The following is an 18,225-nucleotide window of genomic DNA, read 5'->3' as shown; positions in this document are numbered from 1 at the left end:
CTTTGTTGCTCTGCTAAGGATTCACAGATTCCAGCAGACTGTCCTAATGGGAGACTCTGTCTTGGAGATGGCCATGTTCCCTCATGACCACCATCGGCACTGGCAGAAAACAGCACATACATCAGTCTGTGCTCAGGACAAAGCCCAGAGCACATGTAGCTTTCAAAATAATCTTCAGCACTGTTCTTTAATTCAAAAACAGTAAATGAGGCAAAGTTTTCCAGGAAGAAGATCATCTTCTTTTGTTCAAAATCTACTTGCTCTTATCTTGTGAAAGAAACTGTATAGTCTAGCAAACACCTGAGCTCAATCCAACATGGCACAAGTTTAATGCCTACACTGTATAAAAGAACCGTATTACAGCACAGAAAAGCCCTCCAAGACCTTATCAGTACATGGAACATCGGGAGATGCTGCCAATGGTAAAGATAATAGCAAAACTTGTTCCATATTTGAGTTAAATAACTGATTTTTTTGGTGGTTTTTAACACTGAAAAATAAATGAATATTCAGAATTAATCATCAGTAAAGTGCTACAAAAACACTCCATGAATATTGCACTTGAACGTCTAAGCTTTTAAAGTTTTCTGAAGCTTTTTAACTCTGAAATCGGACCAATTCAGGTTATAAGGAACCCCCGAAGTTACGTGGTACAACTCCTGATCAAAGCAGGGCCAACTCCTAAGCTGGATTGTACTGCTCAAAATTATATCCAGATAGATCTATGAGAAAATAGGTAATATCTAAGAGAACAGAGATTGCACAGCCTCTTTAGGGAGCTCGGTGACTTCTGTCTTCTTCCCCTCGTTCTTTCACCATGCTGTCCAAAAAGAATTTGGCTGTTTTTCCTACAGCCCCATTTAGACAGTTGAAGACATCAGAAAAAGTTCTACAATGAGTACTGAGCCTTTTCTTTTGAGTACAAACAGGACAATCCCTCCTATTGACAGGTTTTTGAAGAATAATTAATAGACTCAAATTAGAAGTAATTATTCCCCCAATTCGGAGCTGTGAATACAGCGTAAAACAAAAACATGAAATTACTGCCTGTAAATTCTTTGAAAAATAAGAAGTGAAACAGTGGCACAGTAAGTGGCTGCCACTCTCCTCCACGATAAAGAACATTTCCTACTTAGTACATAAAAAGAACAAAAACAGAGATTTAAGATACTAAGGATCTCCTAAAAGTCAGAGGAAAGTTGATTGAGTCATTCATTAGAATTAACTCAATCGTGAAGGGAAACTAGCAGAGAGGTAGCAAATGTGGAATGCAACTGGGCATGTCCACAACTTCAAAAACGTTTCAGAGAACATCGTTCACCCTTTTCCTGGGTTGAGATAAAAGGGCAGGGCCAATGGGAAGTTCCTCACGGAAGAATTAATTTCCAGAGTCAGGCAGGACTGCTGTCAGGATAAAAAGGGACAGACCCATAGCAAAGACTTCTCTCACTTGCCTCCAAAAGTTTGGCCTGTTGAACTTAACAGACACGTTTCAAAAGTCTGGATCACAAAACTATCTTAGATAAGGTGATGCTGAGCAGCTGTGTTTGGAGCTGAGGAACTGTGAGGAACTGGCAAAAAACAACTGTGCTATCAGTATACATATCGTATTCTTAAAGGATAAGAAAATACTGCCTATCATTTGGTATGTAACAAAACAAAACCAACATCGCCCACTGGTATTAGAAGAATCAAACAATGCTTACCTGCGACCACATTCTGAATATTTACCAATATTTTTTAATATTAAGGCAGCTGTTAATCGGATGTGTTTAGTTATTGGTCCCTCTTTTTCATCCTACAAAAGAAAAGGAAAAAAGTAAAAGCTCCTTAGTGGTAAGCAGCAATTTGTAACTAATAATACTTGAGTCAAACAACACTCACTGTAAAATCTCTGAAGACAAGGTTTCTTGATCCCCTCCTTAATGCCATTAGGGCAGCACTTGGATGATTCACAATGGCCTTCTGTGCTCTGGGAGTAGCAGCTGTACTCCCTACAACTGGCGGCCTACACGAGCAAAGAATAAATTAGTAACAATAAACTTTACACCACTTTCTAACAGATTAACAACTCTGGACATTTATTTTGTTCATTTTTTCAACCTATTTGAACTGAAAGATCCATTAACACAGGGTGCTGCTACGCAATTTGTCTTTTGTTTCCATGCAGAGAAACATTATTGCAAAGCCTTCTGAAGTGTTATGAACATTATTTTTATGGGGTGGGGGGAGAGGGGAAGCACTGCTCTTGAAGAAGTACAGCTTATCATCCATGATATTTGCAATGGAAAAGTACAATATACTGCATAATGACACAGCGACCTTCCTGAAGCGTACCTACTTGAAGAAATGTTTTCTTAGACAGAATTCAATGGGAACAGTGATACTGGCTATACAAATGTCAACTGAGATTTGGCCAGAGAATGTCCTAAAAATATAGCTGTTTAAAACCTGACCCAGCGTACTGCGACTGTCAGACACTGAGACAGTATAAAATAGATAACAGCTGCACTCAGCGGGAAGCAATACAAAGTAGAACTGCTTAAATTACGATCTAAGACACAAAACATTTAACTGTTAAATTCGACCAAACATCTACCTTTATTACCTTTATTACCTTTATTACCCTTACTACCTTTTTTGCAGCTTTCCAACTGAGATTAAGAAATTGCACTGGGTATTTTATAAAGCTGGTACAAGGAACAGACAAGGTGGAAGCAAATCCTTAATTTTAACTATTAACACTGAAGTCAACGTTCCTCCATGTGAGGCTTTGACACAAGTCATACCACTACAGTTTAAAATGTTAAGTGCGTAACTTAATGAGTAAGACTCTTTAAAGCATCATCTCAAAGGATGACTGAAGTACCAATAGTGAAAAATATCAGCACATTTCGATATGTTATATTACTATGAATTCTTGTACAATCTGGTTAGGAAATGTGAACATATTAGAAACATAAATTAGTGCTTATTTGCAAAGGTAACATAAATCAGATGTAAATGTTTCAGTTTTTATAATGAAAATCATTCTGTAGCAATATTATGTTATCTTCTAGCAAAAAGAAGTGCAAACAGGCCGACTCCTCCCTAATACCTCAGTTCATAATTCCCATCATCCTCTCCCAAAGAGAAAAAACATTTTGACAACCTTTATGAAGGAATGAGAGAAGGGCAGGGGTTGGATTAAGAAACTGTTGGGCAACTGTATATGTTTATAGGAAACTATGCAGCACAGTAACTACTGATTTTCAATTTCTGGACCACTGTTGTTCCCTTTATATCGAGAAGAACAAGGAATCATCAGCAGAGGCTTCTCCAAATGTCTCTCGCGAACATCTACCGTAACATAATTTAGAAAGCTGAGTTACTATTGCCTTGATTCTAAAAATACTGAACAAGGGACAACTGTAATAAACATTGACTGACCTCTGAAAACCAAAAGAAGAAGAGTTAATATAATACAACTTTAAAAGCAAAGAAATAGAGAATTAAGGTATACAACCAGCTCTGTAATAAAGCTTAAATTTGCCTACCTGGTTCTAGCCAAAGACACCACAGCTATTTTTTTGCCTATCACAATACCACACCTACTTGGATGAAATTATGATTAAGAAAACAGCATGTGATGAGAAGGTGCATGTCTAAAAGCTGATGGCTAAAACACAATTCCTCTCAGTACCATTTCTCTCAGATGTTTCAGTTCCATACAATAATTTAATCATATGGCATATCAGATGCATGCTGACATACCTGCTAAGTATCTAGGACTCAATGAGAAATAAATTAAGCCAAAACCTTCTAAGTCAGTTGAGACACTACCAGCAGTTGACCACATAGCCAACTTGAGATGACTGGTGGGAACAATCTTAAGTTTCATCCGACAAGCCACTGATTCTGCAGAGCGAGTTACCAGATCCTGTTTCCCTCACGTGGTTGCAGAACCTTTTCAGTTGTACAAACTTAGTTCTACAGCAGATTACACGGGTTACATATTATAAAAAATAGATGTATTTTTCACATTCATTGATTTTTTTTTTTTTCCTTTGGTAGTAAAAGAGTAGTAATAGAAACATAGGAAAGGGATGTCATAGGGAACCTCTGTGATTTCATGGTACAGCTGAATGGCATTAACAGCCAGGAGTACTGACACAGAAAGGTCTCATTCCTTTCTTTTGTTTCAACTTACCTCCTGCACCAGTGCTGAACTGACTGTAAGGGTAGTGCATTCAGCTAAACTAGCAAACCCATTTTTCAGCTGATCAGTTATTGGTGATGTCATTATTTATTTATTTATTTATTATTACTTTTAATCTAATCCATGCAGTCAGACAAAAGCTAAAGCCAATTCTCTGCAAACAGTGAGAGTGCACAGCCACAAGAAGGAACGTGAGATGGCAGAGACCATCAGAACCTCCTATCTGGAGTAGTGTGCAGCACTGATTTCAACTCATATTCTGAAATGATATCCTTAGTATCTTGTGATGCTGAAGTCTTAGTGTTTTGTTGAGAAGTGGTGATGGATAAATTCCTACTTTCTGATTCTGATCTAATTAGAGAATTCTGCCTTTGAACAGGAGATGCATGGAAGTTTTCCTGACATGTGCCTATTCTAAAGAAACTTGCAAAGACAGCCTACTGCATGTGTTATCTGTGTGACTGAACGCTTCTGGAATGGCAGAGCTGAAATCACATGCTTGTAGATTGCATCAGCCTGATGCTTCCTACTTGCCAAGTACTTTAGAGTTTAAATTTTACCATTATTCTTCATTTTGTGGTTTTCAGAGGTCAGAATGCCACTTAGTTCCATGAAATAAGGCACTGTAAGACAATCACGCATTCGTGTTTTAAGAATTTTGGGGACCTTTTAATTTTTTTGCAGAACAACTTTTCACTGCTTCCATTCTCAATTTTCTTTCACTGCTGCCTCCAGCAGCATGGTAGCAATTTAACTAGCACACAACAGACAGCAAAAGTCTTCCCGGATTCATGTAAATCACATCTCTGGCTTGCAATAAAGAGATTCCAGTTAGTTACTAACAAAACCCTCAACTTGATACAAGCATATAAGTAACCGAACTCTGAGTAACTCCAACAGTAACACAGCCCTCCTGCAATGGGGTCATACTCCATAATTTTCAGAACATTGAAATAATCCCGCGAAAGAGGAGACACAAACCTGATTCCAGACAGGAACACAAAGTATGAAGATTAAGAGGTCTTGATACTTACCTTTACAATTTATTTAAAAGGAAGATTATTATAAGAGTAGCTGACCACAAAACTAGAAGGAACACAGAAAGTCGGAGGCACATGGTTTAGTGGACATGGTGATGGGTTCATGGTTGGACTAAGAGGTCTCTCAGAGGTATTTTTGGACCTTAGAGATTCTATGATTTCAAGTTACAAGACAGGCCAACTCAGCTGTGAGAAAGAGCTGATTTGTACCCAACTAACTCTCCATGTGTATTAAAAGCACTTATCTGTTACAGTAAAAGTTATAAAACACTATTCAGTTGAGTATTTTAAGAACAATGTTTATCATTATACTGACAAACATACCTTCGAGAACTACCTGCTCTTTTAATGGTAACTTAACCGTATTTCCTACATCAGAATCTTTTTCCTCTTTTACTAGTTTGTCTTAATGCAATGGACCTCAAATTTAACAGCTATGTAATAGTCAGCTACAGACTCCATGTACAGTTTCACCTGATAAACCAAGTTCTTAATACACAAATTCTTCTAGTAATTTCTAATACTCTCATTTTCTTTAGTGTTAAGGAGGCCTAAGTCTCTTACTTATTGGAAGGCTTCTGAATTCCACCTTGCCCTGGTTCATCTTGCTTTAATCCTGCAAGTAAAGCATCTCTGGAACAATGTTTATCCTGTAATGGGAAAAAAAAAAAGAAAGACAGTGAGAACGTGTGTGAAAATTTCCCATGAAACTGCTACTGTATTTTGAAGTAGTGAAAGAAAATCTGCACCTGTAAATGGGTAATGAAGGAAAACCTCTGCCGCTGGAAAGGTTCACATCCCTCCCATAAGCACTGCCCTGGGTAGACATCTTTTCCTCCATGTTCAGTTGCTGCATGATAGAAAACCTGTGATGGTGTTTGAAACCACCTACAGAAAGAGAAGGAAGGAGAATTTAAAGCTTGTTTTGTTTTGTTTTTATAATTTTGGTTAACAGTACAGTGCAAATATCACAAACATAAGCCATGCTGCCAGACTTCCAGAGAGCAGCCAAGGATGAAGCACCATCTCACAACCTATAGCAGAGGGTTATGGGCAAGTTCAAGGAACTTCCTTCCACGTGCCACTACTCGACTCAGTACCATCCACTATACAATATCTGCAATCAGTATGTAGACCTAAGCAACAAAATACTGCTACCTGAAGCTCACAACAGCGTCAAAAGGCGAGCAGAGACAAATCTTAGGTATAAACTGAATCCTACTGCAACAACCACCTTGTGACCGGAAGATCCTTAAGGATCCTTCCAACACAAACCATTCTATGAATAATCATTGGCTCAAATAAAACAAATTTCACGGCATAAATCAAATCCAAAATGTCATTTAAAACATTTTATACAGCAAGGCTTTATTTTTCTTAAAGCTCTGCCATTTCAACCAAGTTGGTAGATTCGCTATATAGTAAATACATTCAGTACTGTACTTGAAACACTAATCTAAGAAGATTCTGACTTACTACAACATTGCAAGGGGAAACTACTTTTCAAATTAACAAGATTCCATTCAGTAACTAAAGCATAACAGTCAGAATCTACAACATTAGTCTGCAAAACATTAAATTTATTCAGGAAAAAAACTATTCACAAGAATTAAAACAACATCTAACAATACTAATAAAATTTAAAGTACTGAGAGTTGAACCTAAACTCTTAGTTGCCACTCTGTTCTGCTGCTGAATAGAACATTAAACTAATAGCTGACCTGACAGGCAGCGGAGACTCAACAGCATTTCCCATTTATTTCTCAAATGCAAAGCAATTCAAGAGCAGACAACTCCTGCCTACTTGTGAAGCAAAATAACAGCTTTTAAATTAACCTTAGAAATTAGCTATGCTTGCAGACAGCTGAACTTTAAAGCAAAATGCCTACTTTCTGTTACATCCTTAATGCAAGGCATTAAGGACAGCTTTCACAGTTTTGCTCCCTGTTCAGGTACTTAACCAGAATTCATGTGAGAGTGGAGTATCTTTAATGGTATTTGTATAGTTGAGTCTGATTTCATTGTGGTCTTCAGATGCCACATGTATTGAATGAGGAACACATCATGGACATGTTTCACACCACTCTACTACTGCAGGACGGAGTGTCAATACCTGGTATAATGCTTCCACAGTAAACTATAGAAAACTAAAAACACCCCTCTTCCCAGCTTTGGAATCTTGCTGGTCACACCACCAGCAATTCAGTAGGTACAAAAAGAAAATACAATTTTGTTAATTCATATTTATCCTGGTTGCCAGTAAAATATTTTTAAAGGCCTTCAATGCCTCCTGCGATGCATCCAGGAAGAAAAAAATAATGCTAATATTTTGTGAGGATAAAACTAAAGAACATGTTCAGAGAAACATATCTAAATAACTACCAACTTAATTTCCTGCCACACCTTCATGGTTAGTTGTGAATACCACAAAGGAAGCACTGCTCTATCACTGTCGATAAACCTAACTGCTTAGTATCTAATGTCTAAAGCCAAGTATCAGATGTACAATTAAAGAAGCAGACTAATAGTCCACTGAAAAGAAGCTTCTTGTTTCCTGCTTAAACAGCCCTGTATGAAGAGCTGAGACCGTGACCGTTTTCACAATAACTCTTAGCAGTAGGTGGTAACTCCGGATTTTTATGTGTTTAGTAGGAAGAGGAAGCCACCAGGACATATGATCCTCTTTGTCTTTTATCAAGCTGGTGACAGAATATGCATAAGCAACATAAGCAATGATGAAAATGCTAACTCAACATTTTGATTCTTTCTTCACCACAAAGAATGTTGATAGTAACATTTATAGAAACTGGTTTTAGGCTGTGGTTAAAATAAATACTTTAAAAATCATTGTCAGTATGAGAACAAGAACTGTGTGTTAGAAAGACTACACTGTAACAATGCAAATCCTCTGAAGGCTTTTAGAAGATACAAAACTTAACAATGAACAAAACCCAGTATAATGACAGGAGGAACTAAAGCAACAGAAATAGCATCTTTGACTCAGAACACGTAACTGAACATAAAAAATACAGGGCCACAGCCATTGACTACAGGAAAAATTACTGGAATATTAGCTTATGACACACTTACAAATATACTGATAATGTAAGGTAATCATAATTGTACTGCTGCTTCTCCTTCCCCAAGGTTTGTGTGCATATAAGCACATCTTAGTTCACATGTGACATCAGTCTGTCCCATGGTTAGATGTCACCTCAGTTCTACGTAACTTATCCTACATAACTGAAGGCACAGAAGAAAGCTGCTGACTGACTTATGCTTCAAAACTTTTGTTCAGGCTTCTGTTAAGAAAAACCCTCAGTTTTTCAGTTCTATCACAGTATAGTCCGCTCTTCTATCAACAGCTAGATGCAGGCATTTATGCAGCTACTGTGAAGCCAGGAGAGAATGGACATCCAGTTGTATTTAGTAGTAGTAAAGCACCTCAGCAGCCTTACATGCGTTTGTTTTATACAGAGATGTCACCTACCAAAGACCAAAAAATCACTCTTAAAACGAAACCAGGCCAAGGATTTAACAATAAAATCATGTATATATCTACAGCAACATCCAGAATCTTATCTAAAAGACACCGACTTAATGATCTTTGTATTGTTTAGAAGGAACGAAAGAAACTGAATCCAGTGTTTCAGAGGTTCTATACATTGTCCCTCAGTATTCCTCAGTTTCTCAGTTCTGTTCAAATGCCTCATTTTGCCCAAAGGTTCAAACAATTCCATCTTTTCCATTATTGCATTCCTACTTTCTGAACATCTATATAACAACCTTCTGCCAAATGAGCCCATCTGTATGCTCCTTTATCTTGTCCAACAACTACAATTAAGTGTCTCAACCTTTTTCATGCCTGTCCCAAACTCACTTAATATCTGTGTATTCCAAGTGGCAATTTGACAGCTATCTTTGTTCCATCAGTCTGTACCCTTCAGTGAAAACTCATCACATTCATAAACCAATATTATTTTAAAAAAAAATATTAGTGTCAAGATATACATACAGATAAAAGGAGAGTATTACGTGTTTCTATAAGCCTACATCCAAAAGTCTGCTAGCTCACCTCCCTCTCTTTATTATTTTTTAAGGACAAAACCAACAAAACCAAGAATTCTAGTCACTGCTGTCAGGTCCCAAGGCTTGAGTCCTAAGTTCCATTTTACTTCCTTTTGTGACAAGGGAGTCTTGTGACATACAAATGGTTCTATAATTACTATAATTAATCATAATCTAAATAAAACTTTGACCAGGACAGAGAAGCACAATATGCCACTCTTGCAAAACTGGAAATACAAGGAAGATACTAAAAGCTGTACACGTAAGAAAATGACTCAACAGTTCTGACTGGAGTACAGCAACTATTTTTATGTTTGTAATACAGAGAACAAGCTTCAGAACTGGATTTCTTTTTTCTTAAGTACATATTCTGCTTAAAAATAAAACCAGAGGAAAGCCATCTAGTATAAGTTTTCTGTTTTAAAGTATAGTTGAGAGCAACTAAACATCTCACTTTCTCCCACCTCTGCTTCCTCAACACTTTTCACTTTTTCTTTTCCGTATTAACAAAGTATAAGGTATCTTAAGGAAGTAAAATGGATAGAACTTGTAAGATCTCTTTTACATACAAGCACGTGCTACTTATTACGGAAAGGCAGTTAAATAAAGGAGCTTTTTACTTTTTACAAGATTGCCATAGACACATGAAGTTCTGTCCAGGTTTCTTCATTTGTTCTGCATGCTGACTTGCTGCAGTGTATGAAGGTGGCTGCAGATTGAGCTGTTGGCCCTGTACTTGCACTGTTGGTATCGACGTTGCAGGTGTGCTCTGCAGAAAAGGTTAAAACACAGTTTTAAATACGGCTCTTAACGAGACAAAAAAAAAAAACAACAGTTCACTGTTTGCTCGAAGATATTTTCTTTACACTTCAAACAACCAACAAATCTTCAGATTTTAACACTTTCATCTCCAAATAAGCATTAAGAGACATAATAACCAGGGATACATGCAGCTCTTACATTGTAGCATTTAGGCCTAAGATTCTGATATTCAAACCCTTATGCTGAAATTCAAACACAGAACTATGAATCCAAAGGTACTTCTCAAGAGTACTAGTGGAACAAAGGTTATTGATATTTTATCAAGCTTTTACTTAAAGCAAAAGGAAAATGGCAAACTGAAAGTTGTGCAATATCAGCATAGGGATTAGTTTACTTTCCCATTTAAATGTAGGGGAAAATATTACTAAAAAGTAAAATGACGAACAATATGCCTAAAACTGCCTTATTTTCTTTGATAAAATGGTTTTATATGCTGCTCTTGTGGAATTCTTCTAATGTCTCATTAATATACAACAGTCTGTGTTACAGAGTACATGAAAAAAGATAACAGTGCTGAAGAACAGTGTCAAAGAGCAGCAGGCTCAACCCATGACATTTATTCCCCATAAAACTTTGCAATGATGTAATTCTTTAAGCTCTTGCAAAACCATACTGCACACTTATACAAAACACCAGAACATATAAATGCTGCTGTATGGCTTGTGTACAGGGAAGCACAAACACCTCAAATAAGATGTTTCATCACTCACAACATTATAACAACCTTATCTTAATATTGGATAAAAATTATCTTAAGTCAACTACAAAGTACAAAATAAGGCACTATACAGGCAAATACATCTTTTTTTTTCCTTTTCTTTTTTTTCCTCTCCTCTGAACAGTAAAAATAATGGATGCTGATTACCCAATTTTAAAACAATAGCTATTATAGAATATTGTTTCTCTTCATTTTTCCTAGAAGGCTGGCTGGCCAGGCATTTATGAGAATAACGACTGTAAAAACATTAAGCTTTTACATATTACCTAGATCTAACATTCTCTTATTCTCTACTGTTCCAAAAGGAACGCAACATTACAAAACCAAAAGGAAATGGCTTTCAAATTTACTTTCAAACGGTGTACACAATACCTTGCTGATACCATTACAGCTCTGTTACTGAATAGCTTCAGATTTTAACTGCAAAGGAAGAAACAGTTAAGGGCAACTTCTAACACTTCACTAGCACACTGGTCTTAAGTTTCCTTCCTGCTGCTCTCTTTTGGCAGTGCAGAAAACCACATCACAAAATAAGGAGTTCATTACAGATTGTACAACACCAGTGACAAAGAAGACAGATAACAAAACTAATCAAAGCCAAACTATCTCCATATCCAAGCTTAAATCCTGGTAAAATCGTGACTATGCTCAGCTAAAAGTCCAGAACACGTGACTATTGCATGATGCTTGTGACTTGCATATGTGAGAAGATCTTTTATCACAGGTAGACACAAGCAGACCTTTTTGAGATCTATCTCTTTCTAGTCAGGCATTTTTTAAGTGAAGCTAAAAGTAAAATCATCCAGAGTCAGCAATACAGCCTGTGTAGCAATCTTCATTTAGCATCCTTACAGCAGTACGTAATCATGGTCTTTGTGCAACTTTTTATCCCTACAGAACTTCTGTCTCATTTAATGTGCTGAAGAGAGAGTGAAATTACTGACTGAATTCAGGATTTCATTTAATTCTCATCATTCAATGTGTGGTTCGTGTATTATTTACCCCATTCTAAGCAAAGCCTGTAATTAATCCAGAATTACAAATTTTCTCAAGCATTTTCCTGGCAAGCTCTCCTAGTGATATTCTAAGGTTTTAAACATTGTTTTTAATGTGACAGCATCATTTTAAATAAGGAGGATACAACATGTTAAATACCAAAAATGAAATAGTTCAGAAAAGGAAACAACTTTCAAAGCAAAAATTAAAACCAATCCCTTTTTTTCTACTCTGGATTCCTGTGAGAAGAAAACACCGAGTTGGTAAACTGAAATGTATACACTAATTGTTGTTCAGTGCTCTCTTATTGCAGCAGTACCATGAAGTCAGGTAGCTTTGTTCAAACCTGTAGCATTAGGTGCTTATAACGCCCATATATTTTTAAGTCAAATTTACTGCCCAACCATCATCTGGACTGATCACGGTACATTTAAACAGATGTGGGGAAGTCACATTTGTTTTCCTATGCCTTATTTTTGAAGCACAAGATCTACATGTGAACGTCTTAAAGCTTTCCTTTCTTTGTTCTACAGATCAGAAGTAATACTAGGAGTACATTTTTCAGAATGTACACTGCTCCATTTCAGAACTATAGCAGAAATACCTGCTATGAATAACCTCACTTATATCAGTGATATGCAATGACTACACAACGTTAGTTGTGTATGTTAAGGAAATAAATATGACAGATATTTCATTTCCTGGAAGGAATTCTTTGTGGGAGAAGCACCACTGAAAGGAATTTCCTGGTGTCATCAGAAATTTCACAAAAATTCCCTCACTAGCAAAAACATTTAATAATTCCAGGCTCCTTCAGAAATCAAATGCCCAGTAGTCCAACACAGCTGAAAGAGTTTTAAAGCATCTTTAGATACTCAGGTTAGCCCTCTTCATTATTATAGTTTGCAGTTGACACCACTCTGCACTTTTGCAAATCAGATCTCACTGTACCCCTGCCCTGAAAAGGTACCTCTAACATCAGCATCCTATCGTTGTTTTTCTCCGAAATACATAACCTAATTAAAAACTCTCTTTCCAAGATCACTGAGTGCCATTTTAAGGACTTACAAGCGCTTATACATGACATAAATATACACATCTTTGAGAAACTAAACACTAACTGCAGTAGGGCAGCTACATATATAATGTTTATATATTACCTATACACACATAAAGAACGCATTTGTACCTAGTGAGTTCCTGTCTCAAAGAACCTGAGCTATTCTGCAAAATTTGCCATAATTTACGAGTTCCACACAAACTGACCTTATAGTAACTATGCCTGACATGTTTCTGGCTGTCCCTGAATACAGCAAATCGTGTTAAAGGAGTTAAAACACTGCACAAATAAATGACTTCAGCGTAAAAGACAGACAGACACGGGGCAGCCTCACGTAGATTCTTAAAGAGAGGCACAGAAGTAAACATTCTGACAAACATCCTCCACTTGTGAGAGCAAAATTATCATGTAAAGCAGAACAGCTGCATTTGTACGACACCAAAACAGGCTAATGCAAGTCACAGCTGGTTATGTTTGCACCCACTGACATTGCTCGAGAGCTGCTGAACATTTCAGGAGACCAACCAGTGGCTGTGAGCGTGGTGAGGTGGTGGTGGTGCAGGTAGCCTGACTTGCTATAACTGGAACCAGACAGCCTCTTCTAGAATCATCTTCCTATTACCAGAGTGTACTTTGGTTTAGAGGAGGAGGCAAGGTACAATACGGAGACACAGTAATTGCTAAATTACTGCTAATAAGCCCAGCTGAGTTGGAGCTGCCCTGCTAAGAACCACCATGATCCCATCTCATCATTCTCATCACAGCAGGCTCTGGCTCAGGCACAATCCCATCCCAGAGGGCAACTATTTTCATTTTCAGCCTACTGAAATTCCTGAACAGTGGAGAGCTGTGACTGTACATATGAAGAGTTCCTTGAACTATGAATTTAAAAGCATAACATTAAGCTTTTCCTAGTCACTTCACCTTTAATTAATCTTAACTTTACCTTTACTTTACCGGTTACCTTTAACTACAGTTGTTTTGTCAGGATAAAAAAGTTACTTCTGAACTGATCACATAAAAGAAAGCAATGAGATACTGCCTCATCAAGAACCTGGCACAGACTACTAAAACACAGAGGAGGATGGTTAAAAAGAAAAGTTTTCTCATCCTACTCCCCAGGCCAATGAAAACAAGAATATATTGCAGTGCAGATATAAGCAAGTTGGGTAGCCAAGATCAACAATGCTGGCTGTATGGCTCTCAGAGCATATTCCTTGAACTACATCACTACTGATGTTGACTTTAGAGGCAGTTGTTTGATCCCTCCCCCAATTCATTTTGAAGAAAATCCTTAGGCTGCAGTCTTTACAGAATTACAAACTTAAGCACAGTGAGAAGTATATTATTTTTAGAGCCTATACTTAGGATGGGCTGTTAAAATTTTGCTTACAGTTGAACACTGTATCCTACTGCAACGCTTCAAACTACCAACAGTTTTAAAAATATATTTCACTACCTAACTACACGTTGCTACACGTAAAATTTAAAGTAATACAGATGGTTCTTTTAAGACTTTCTTCTCTTGTATATCTTTCTGCGCTGATGTGGCTTAACCATATCCTGAGACTGCATCAAAGAGGGATTGCCAGCAGGGCGAGGGAGGTGTCCCACTGCTCTGCCTTCCTGAGGACCTATCTAGAGTACTGTGGTCAGGTCTGGGGCCTTCAACATAGGAGCTGTTGGAGCGGGTCAAAAGAAGGGCCAAAAAAATGATGAGAGGGCTGGAATACCTCTCCTATGAAGATAAATTGAGGGAGTTGGGCTTGTTTAGCTTGGAGAAGAGAAAGCTCCAGGTAGACCTCATTGCAGCCTTCCAATACATAAAGTGGACCTACAAGAAAGCTGGAGAGGGCATTTAAGAAGGGCTCATAGAAACAGAAGAAGAGTAAAGGCTTTAAACCAAGTGAGAAAATTTAGAGCAGATATTCAGAAGAAATTCTTTACTCAGATGGTGGCAAGACACTGGAACAGGTGAGCAAGAGAAGTTGTGGCTGCTCAATACTGAAGGAGCATTCAAAGCCAGGTTGGATGGGCCCCTTCCAACCCAAATTATACAAAAATTACTAAAAATGTTACATTTCACAACTTTAAGATAACTAACGTACATCAAAAGGCAACCCATAAGCTGAAATGAATACAGCACAATTTGAGCACGAATGTGGGGTCAGGTGGATGGGTAGGCACTAAAGCAAAAGTTCTTTTCTTGTCAGATTGCTAAGGTTTAAGTGTGTTTGCAACAGTGCGCTTCACAAGCAAAGAGCAATAAAGGCACAGACATTCTGAATTTCAGTACTTCCAGCTGAGAAGCTCATTTGCTCTGTGACTAAGAATGAATTACATCTCCTGTGGCAACACACCTGCTTTCTGGTGCAGAGTAATTCTCAGCTTCCAAAACAATGGAGAGCAGGAGCAAAAAGTTAGGAGATGCTTACACAATTTTGGCCATCTAAATTTCCACACAAGCATGCTCCATGTGGGAGGCCTTAAGAGTAATGGGAGTGCATTATAAGGGGATGACAGTGATGAGCATAAAAGTGATTATTTTAAAAGAGAGATGAGGCAATTTATAAGGACTGCTCCAAAAGTAATGCCTCTTATTTTATTATGTTAGTCAAAGGTGGATGTCAGTGGTATGGCAGTAGAAGTTGAACCTTCCCACCAATATTGTGTTGCATTTTGTTGCCATGCAACAGATGGCAGCAGAGGGGCATTCTTACAAAACGGTAACTGACATGAAAGTGTGTCTGAAGCAGAGGTGTCACTGAAATCCTCCATGCAGAAAAAATTGTACCCACTGACATTCACCAGTGCTTGCTGACCATACATGGAGACCAAACAGTGGATTATCAGCACAGTGAGCTGGTGGGTGGTGTATTTCAGCAGCAGCAGCAACAGCAATGTGAAAGACAAGTCATGTTTGGGATGGCCATGCAGATGTTTTTATTTATATCAGTGCAACATGTAGGCTCTTGTTCATCTCTGGTGAAATGAATAACTAACGGTAGTGCCTACAATGACGAACAGTGTTTTGCAGCTGAGAATTTGCTCTACCAAACTGTTATTATGCTCTTTATATCTGTGGTAGTTTCCATGGAAATAAATAGGAGGTATTACTTTCAGACCGATCTATGTAGATTTGATTTGCTCACTTTCACCTGGCAAAATATCAGAGTGCTTCTTCAAAACATAAACCTACTGGGACAAACCAACATGGTTACATTCAGCAGATGCTTTGGAAGAATTTTAAGAGGAATTAAAAAAAAAAAAAAAAAAAAAGGAAGAAATAAGTAAACAGGTAGGTAATTACTCATTTCTTTTTTTTCCTTTTCCTCCATCAGTCCAGCACAATACCTCAGAAAAGCCATAATACAGGAACAGAGAACCAGAAATAAAAGAAAAGAAAGCCAATGAAGTAAAGTGCCAACTTCGTTGCCTCTCAAGACTACGCTCTCAAGGGTTTACAAAATACAGTTATAAGAAAAAAATCCAACGCTGTGCACTGCATGTTCCTCTGAAGTAACCCATATACACATAGGTCAATAGTTGTATAAAAATGCAACAAAAATCTTTTAAGTTAGTATTTAAGTAGTTATTTTTCAGTGAGTTCTGCTCATGTGTGTGATTAACAATCAAACAATCACAGACGATACATAGAAGATACGTGTACTTGTCCAAACGGATTTAGGTATTAATACATAGGCTTTCTCATAAACACAAGGTTCATAATTTTCATTATTGTGGCAAGCCATTTTTTTCCCCTCAAGGGTTTAGTGGCAGCCAATTTCATACCAACTTCCATATTGCAAAACCAACCTGTTCTTAACTTTTATATTCCCTTGAGAATTATTTTGCTCTTTCTCTTGCCTCTACTTCGCTGTTCCCCTTTCTTCTTGTTTGCTTTATCTTTTCTTTGGTTCAAGCCTCCTCCTTTTCCCCTCTCTGCAGTTTTATGACAATCCTCCTGCTGCATAACCAATACTCTCCTCCATTTGCAATCCTTGGCATCTTCTTTTCCACCCTTCCTACTGCAGTCTAATTTTATTACAAACTTTCTTCTATTTCTTTCTTACTTCTCTAAAATACACACTCTAGTTTAAAATAAAATGTAAAGATAACAAGAGGGAAAATAAAGCTAACAAGAAGGAAATCTTGTACTAACAGCTTCAGCAGCTATATAATTTTGCCATGGCTAATATCCCTTTATTTCCCATCCCTCACCATTTCTCTTCACTGAAGTGTATTTACACTAAATTTCACACTGTCTGTAGAAGAAGTCTGTTCTCTTATATTCGCTGCAAGATACAAAACATACAGGAGGTACCACAGAGAGGATAAAACAATACAGATGTTCAACTGAAAACAGTGCTCCTTAGCTGCTGCCTTTCAAAAAGTTAGAGACAAGGAAGTTGCTTATCATACAAGGAAGACTCCCAAAACAGGAGAAAACATTTCCTACGATTACGGAGGACCTAGACCTAACAGTCATCAGTGAAATTCACCATGAGTTCATAAGAATTAGGCTCTGCAGTACTTCTGGATGTCTTAAGTGTACTCTTAAAAGCAGATCCAGTACTGCTAACTGTACTAACACTTGGCATCCTCTTTTCCAACAGAACAGAGGCTATTGCAGCAGCTTTGGGGGGGAGGCAGGAAGGGAAAACCTAGACAGGATATGTAATTCAGCACACAATTCTGAAATGAAGTTTTTTTTTGTGATTTTGAAGAAAGCAAGGGCAAGCTAAATTCCACAGAGGCAGACATTAAGCAGACTTGCACTGAATGGCAGAAGCCACTGGCAGCATCTCTGTTTGCACAGGCAATAGAAAACAAGACAAAACCATAAATATGTACAAAATATTAAGGAAAGCGTACAAGAAATTATACATAATCTTTAAGAAAGTATAATCACAGAAAATAGTCTTGTTTGTTTGTTTCATTTTCATAACAGAAGAGGTAATCTAATACGAATGAAGGTGCTAGCTGCACTGCTCTCCTCAAGAACTGGAATGTTAGCAGTTTAGTAGCCATCTGAGACCCAAACGCAAATTCTCGACAGCTGCATGTCCAGGGAAAATATAACCACAGGCAGCAGTTATCCCAGTCCAAAGACACGGTTATAGCATTTTCTATTTCAGCCAACTCCTTAGTGAAGCTATTAAAGACAATCAAACTGTGCTAAAAACATTCACTGCAAAAAGCAAGACATACATCTAATATTTCCACACTGCAGAAAATGTGCCATTTATCTAGTGCACTGTCCCTGTGCTGCCAAGAGATACTTTCATTTTGGTCTAATTGTTTCCAGTAAAAACAAATATAA

At 37.6% G+C, this 18,225-nt stretch overlaps 1 protein-coding gene across 3 annotated transcripts in view; it reads right to left on the bottom strand.

Moving 5' to 3' along the window:
* Positions 1-18,225, bottom strand: part of ARID2 (AT-rich interaction domain 2) — a 102,506-nt gene that overhangs the window by 2,217 nt on the left and 82,064 nt on the right. For all 3 annotated transcript variants that reach the window (XM_072360457.1, XM_072360466.1, XM_072360477.1), the window contains 5 exons: positions 9,927-10,075; positions 5,988-6,126; positions 5,803-5,888; positions 1,885-2,008; positions 1,707-1,798 (listed from right to left, as the gene is read on the bottom strand). In XM_072360457.1, the coding sequence (XP_072216558.1) occupies positions 1,707-1,798; positions 1,885-2,008; positions 5,803-5,888; positions 5,988-6,126; positions 9,927-10,075 (590 nt within the window). The remainder of the gene's footprint in view (positions 1-1,706; positions 1,799-1,884; positions 2,009-5,802; positions 5,889-5,987; positions 6,127-9,926; positions 10,076-18,225) is intronic.

Source organism: Excalfactoria chinensis, chromosome 1, assembly GCF_039878825.1.
Source record: "Excalfactoria chinensis isolate bCotChi1 chromosome 1, bCotChi1.hap2, whole genome shotgun sequence".
Lineage (NCBI taxonomy): Eukaryota > Metazoa > Chordata > Aves > Galliformes > Phasianidae > Excalfactoria > Excalfactoria chinensis.
This window is presented reverse-complemented; position numbering and strand designations above follow the sequence as displayed.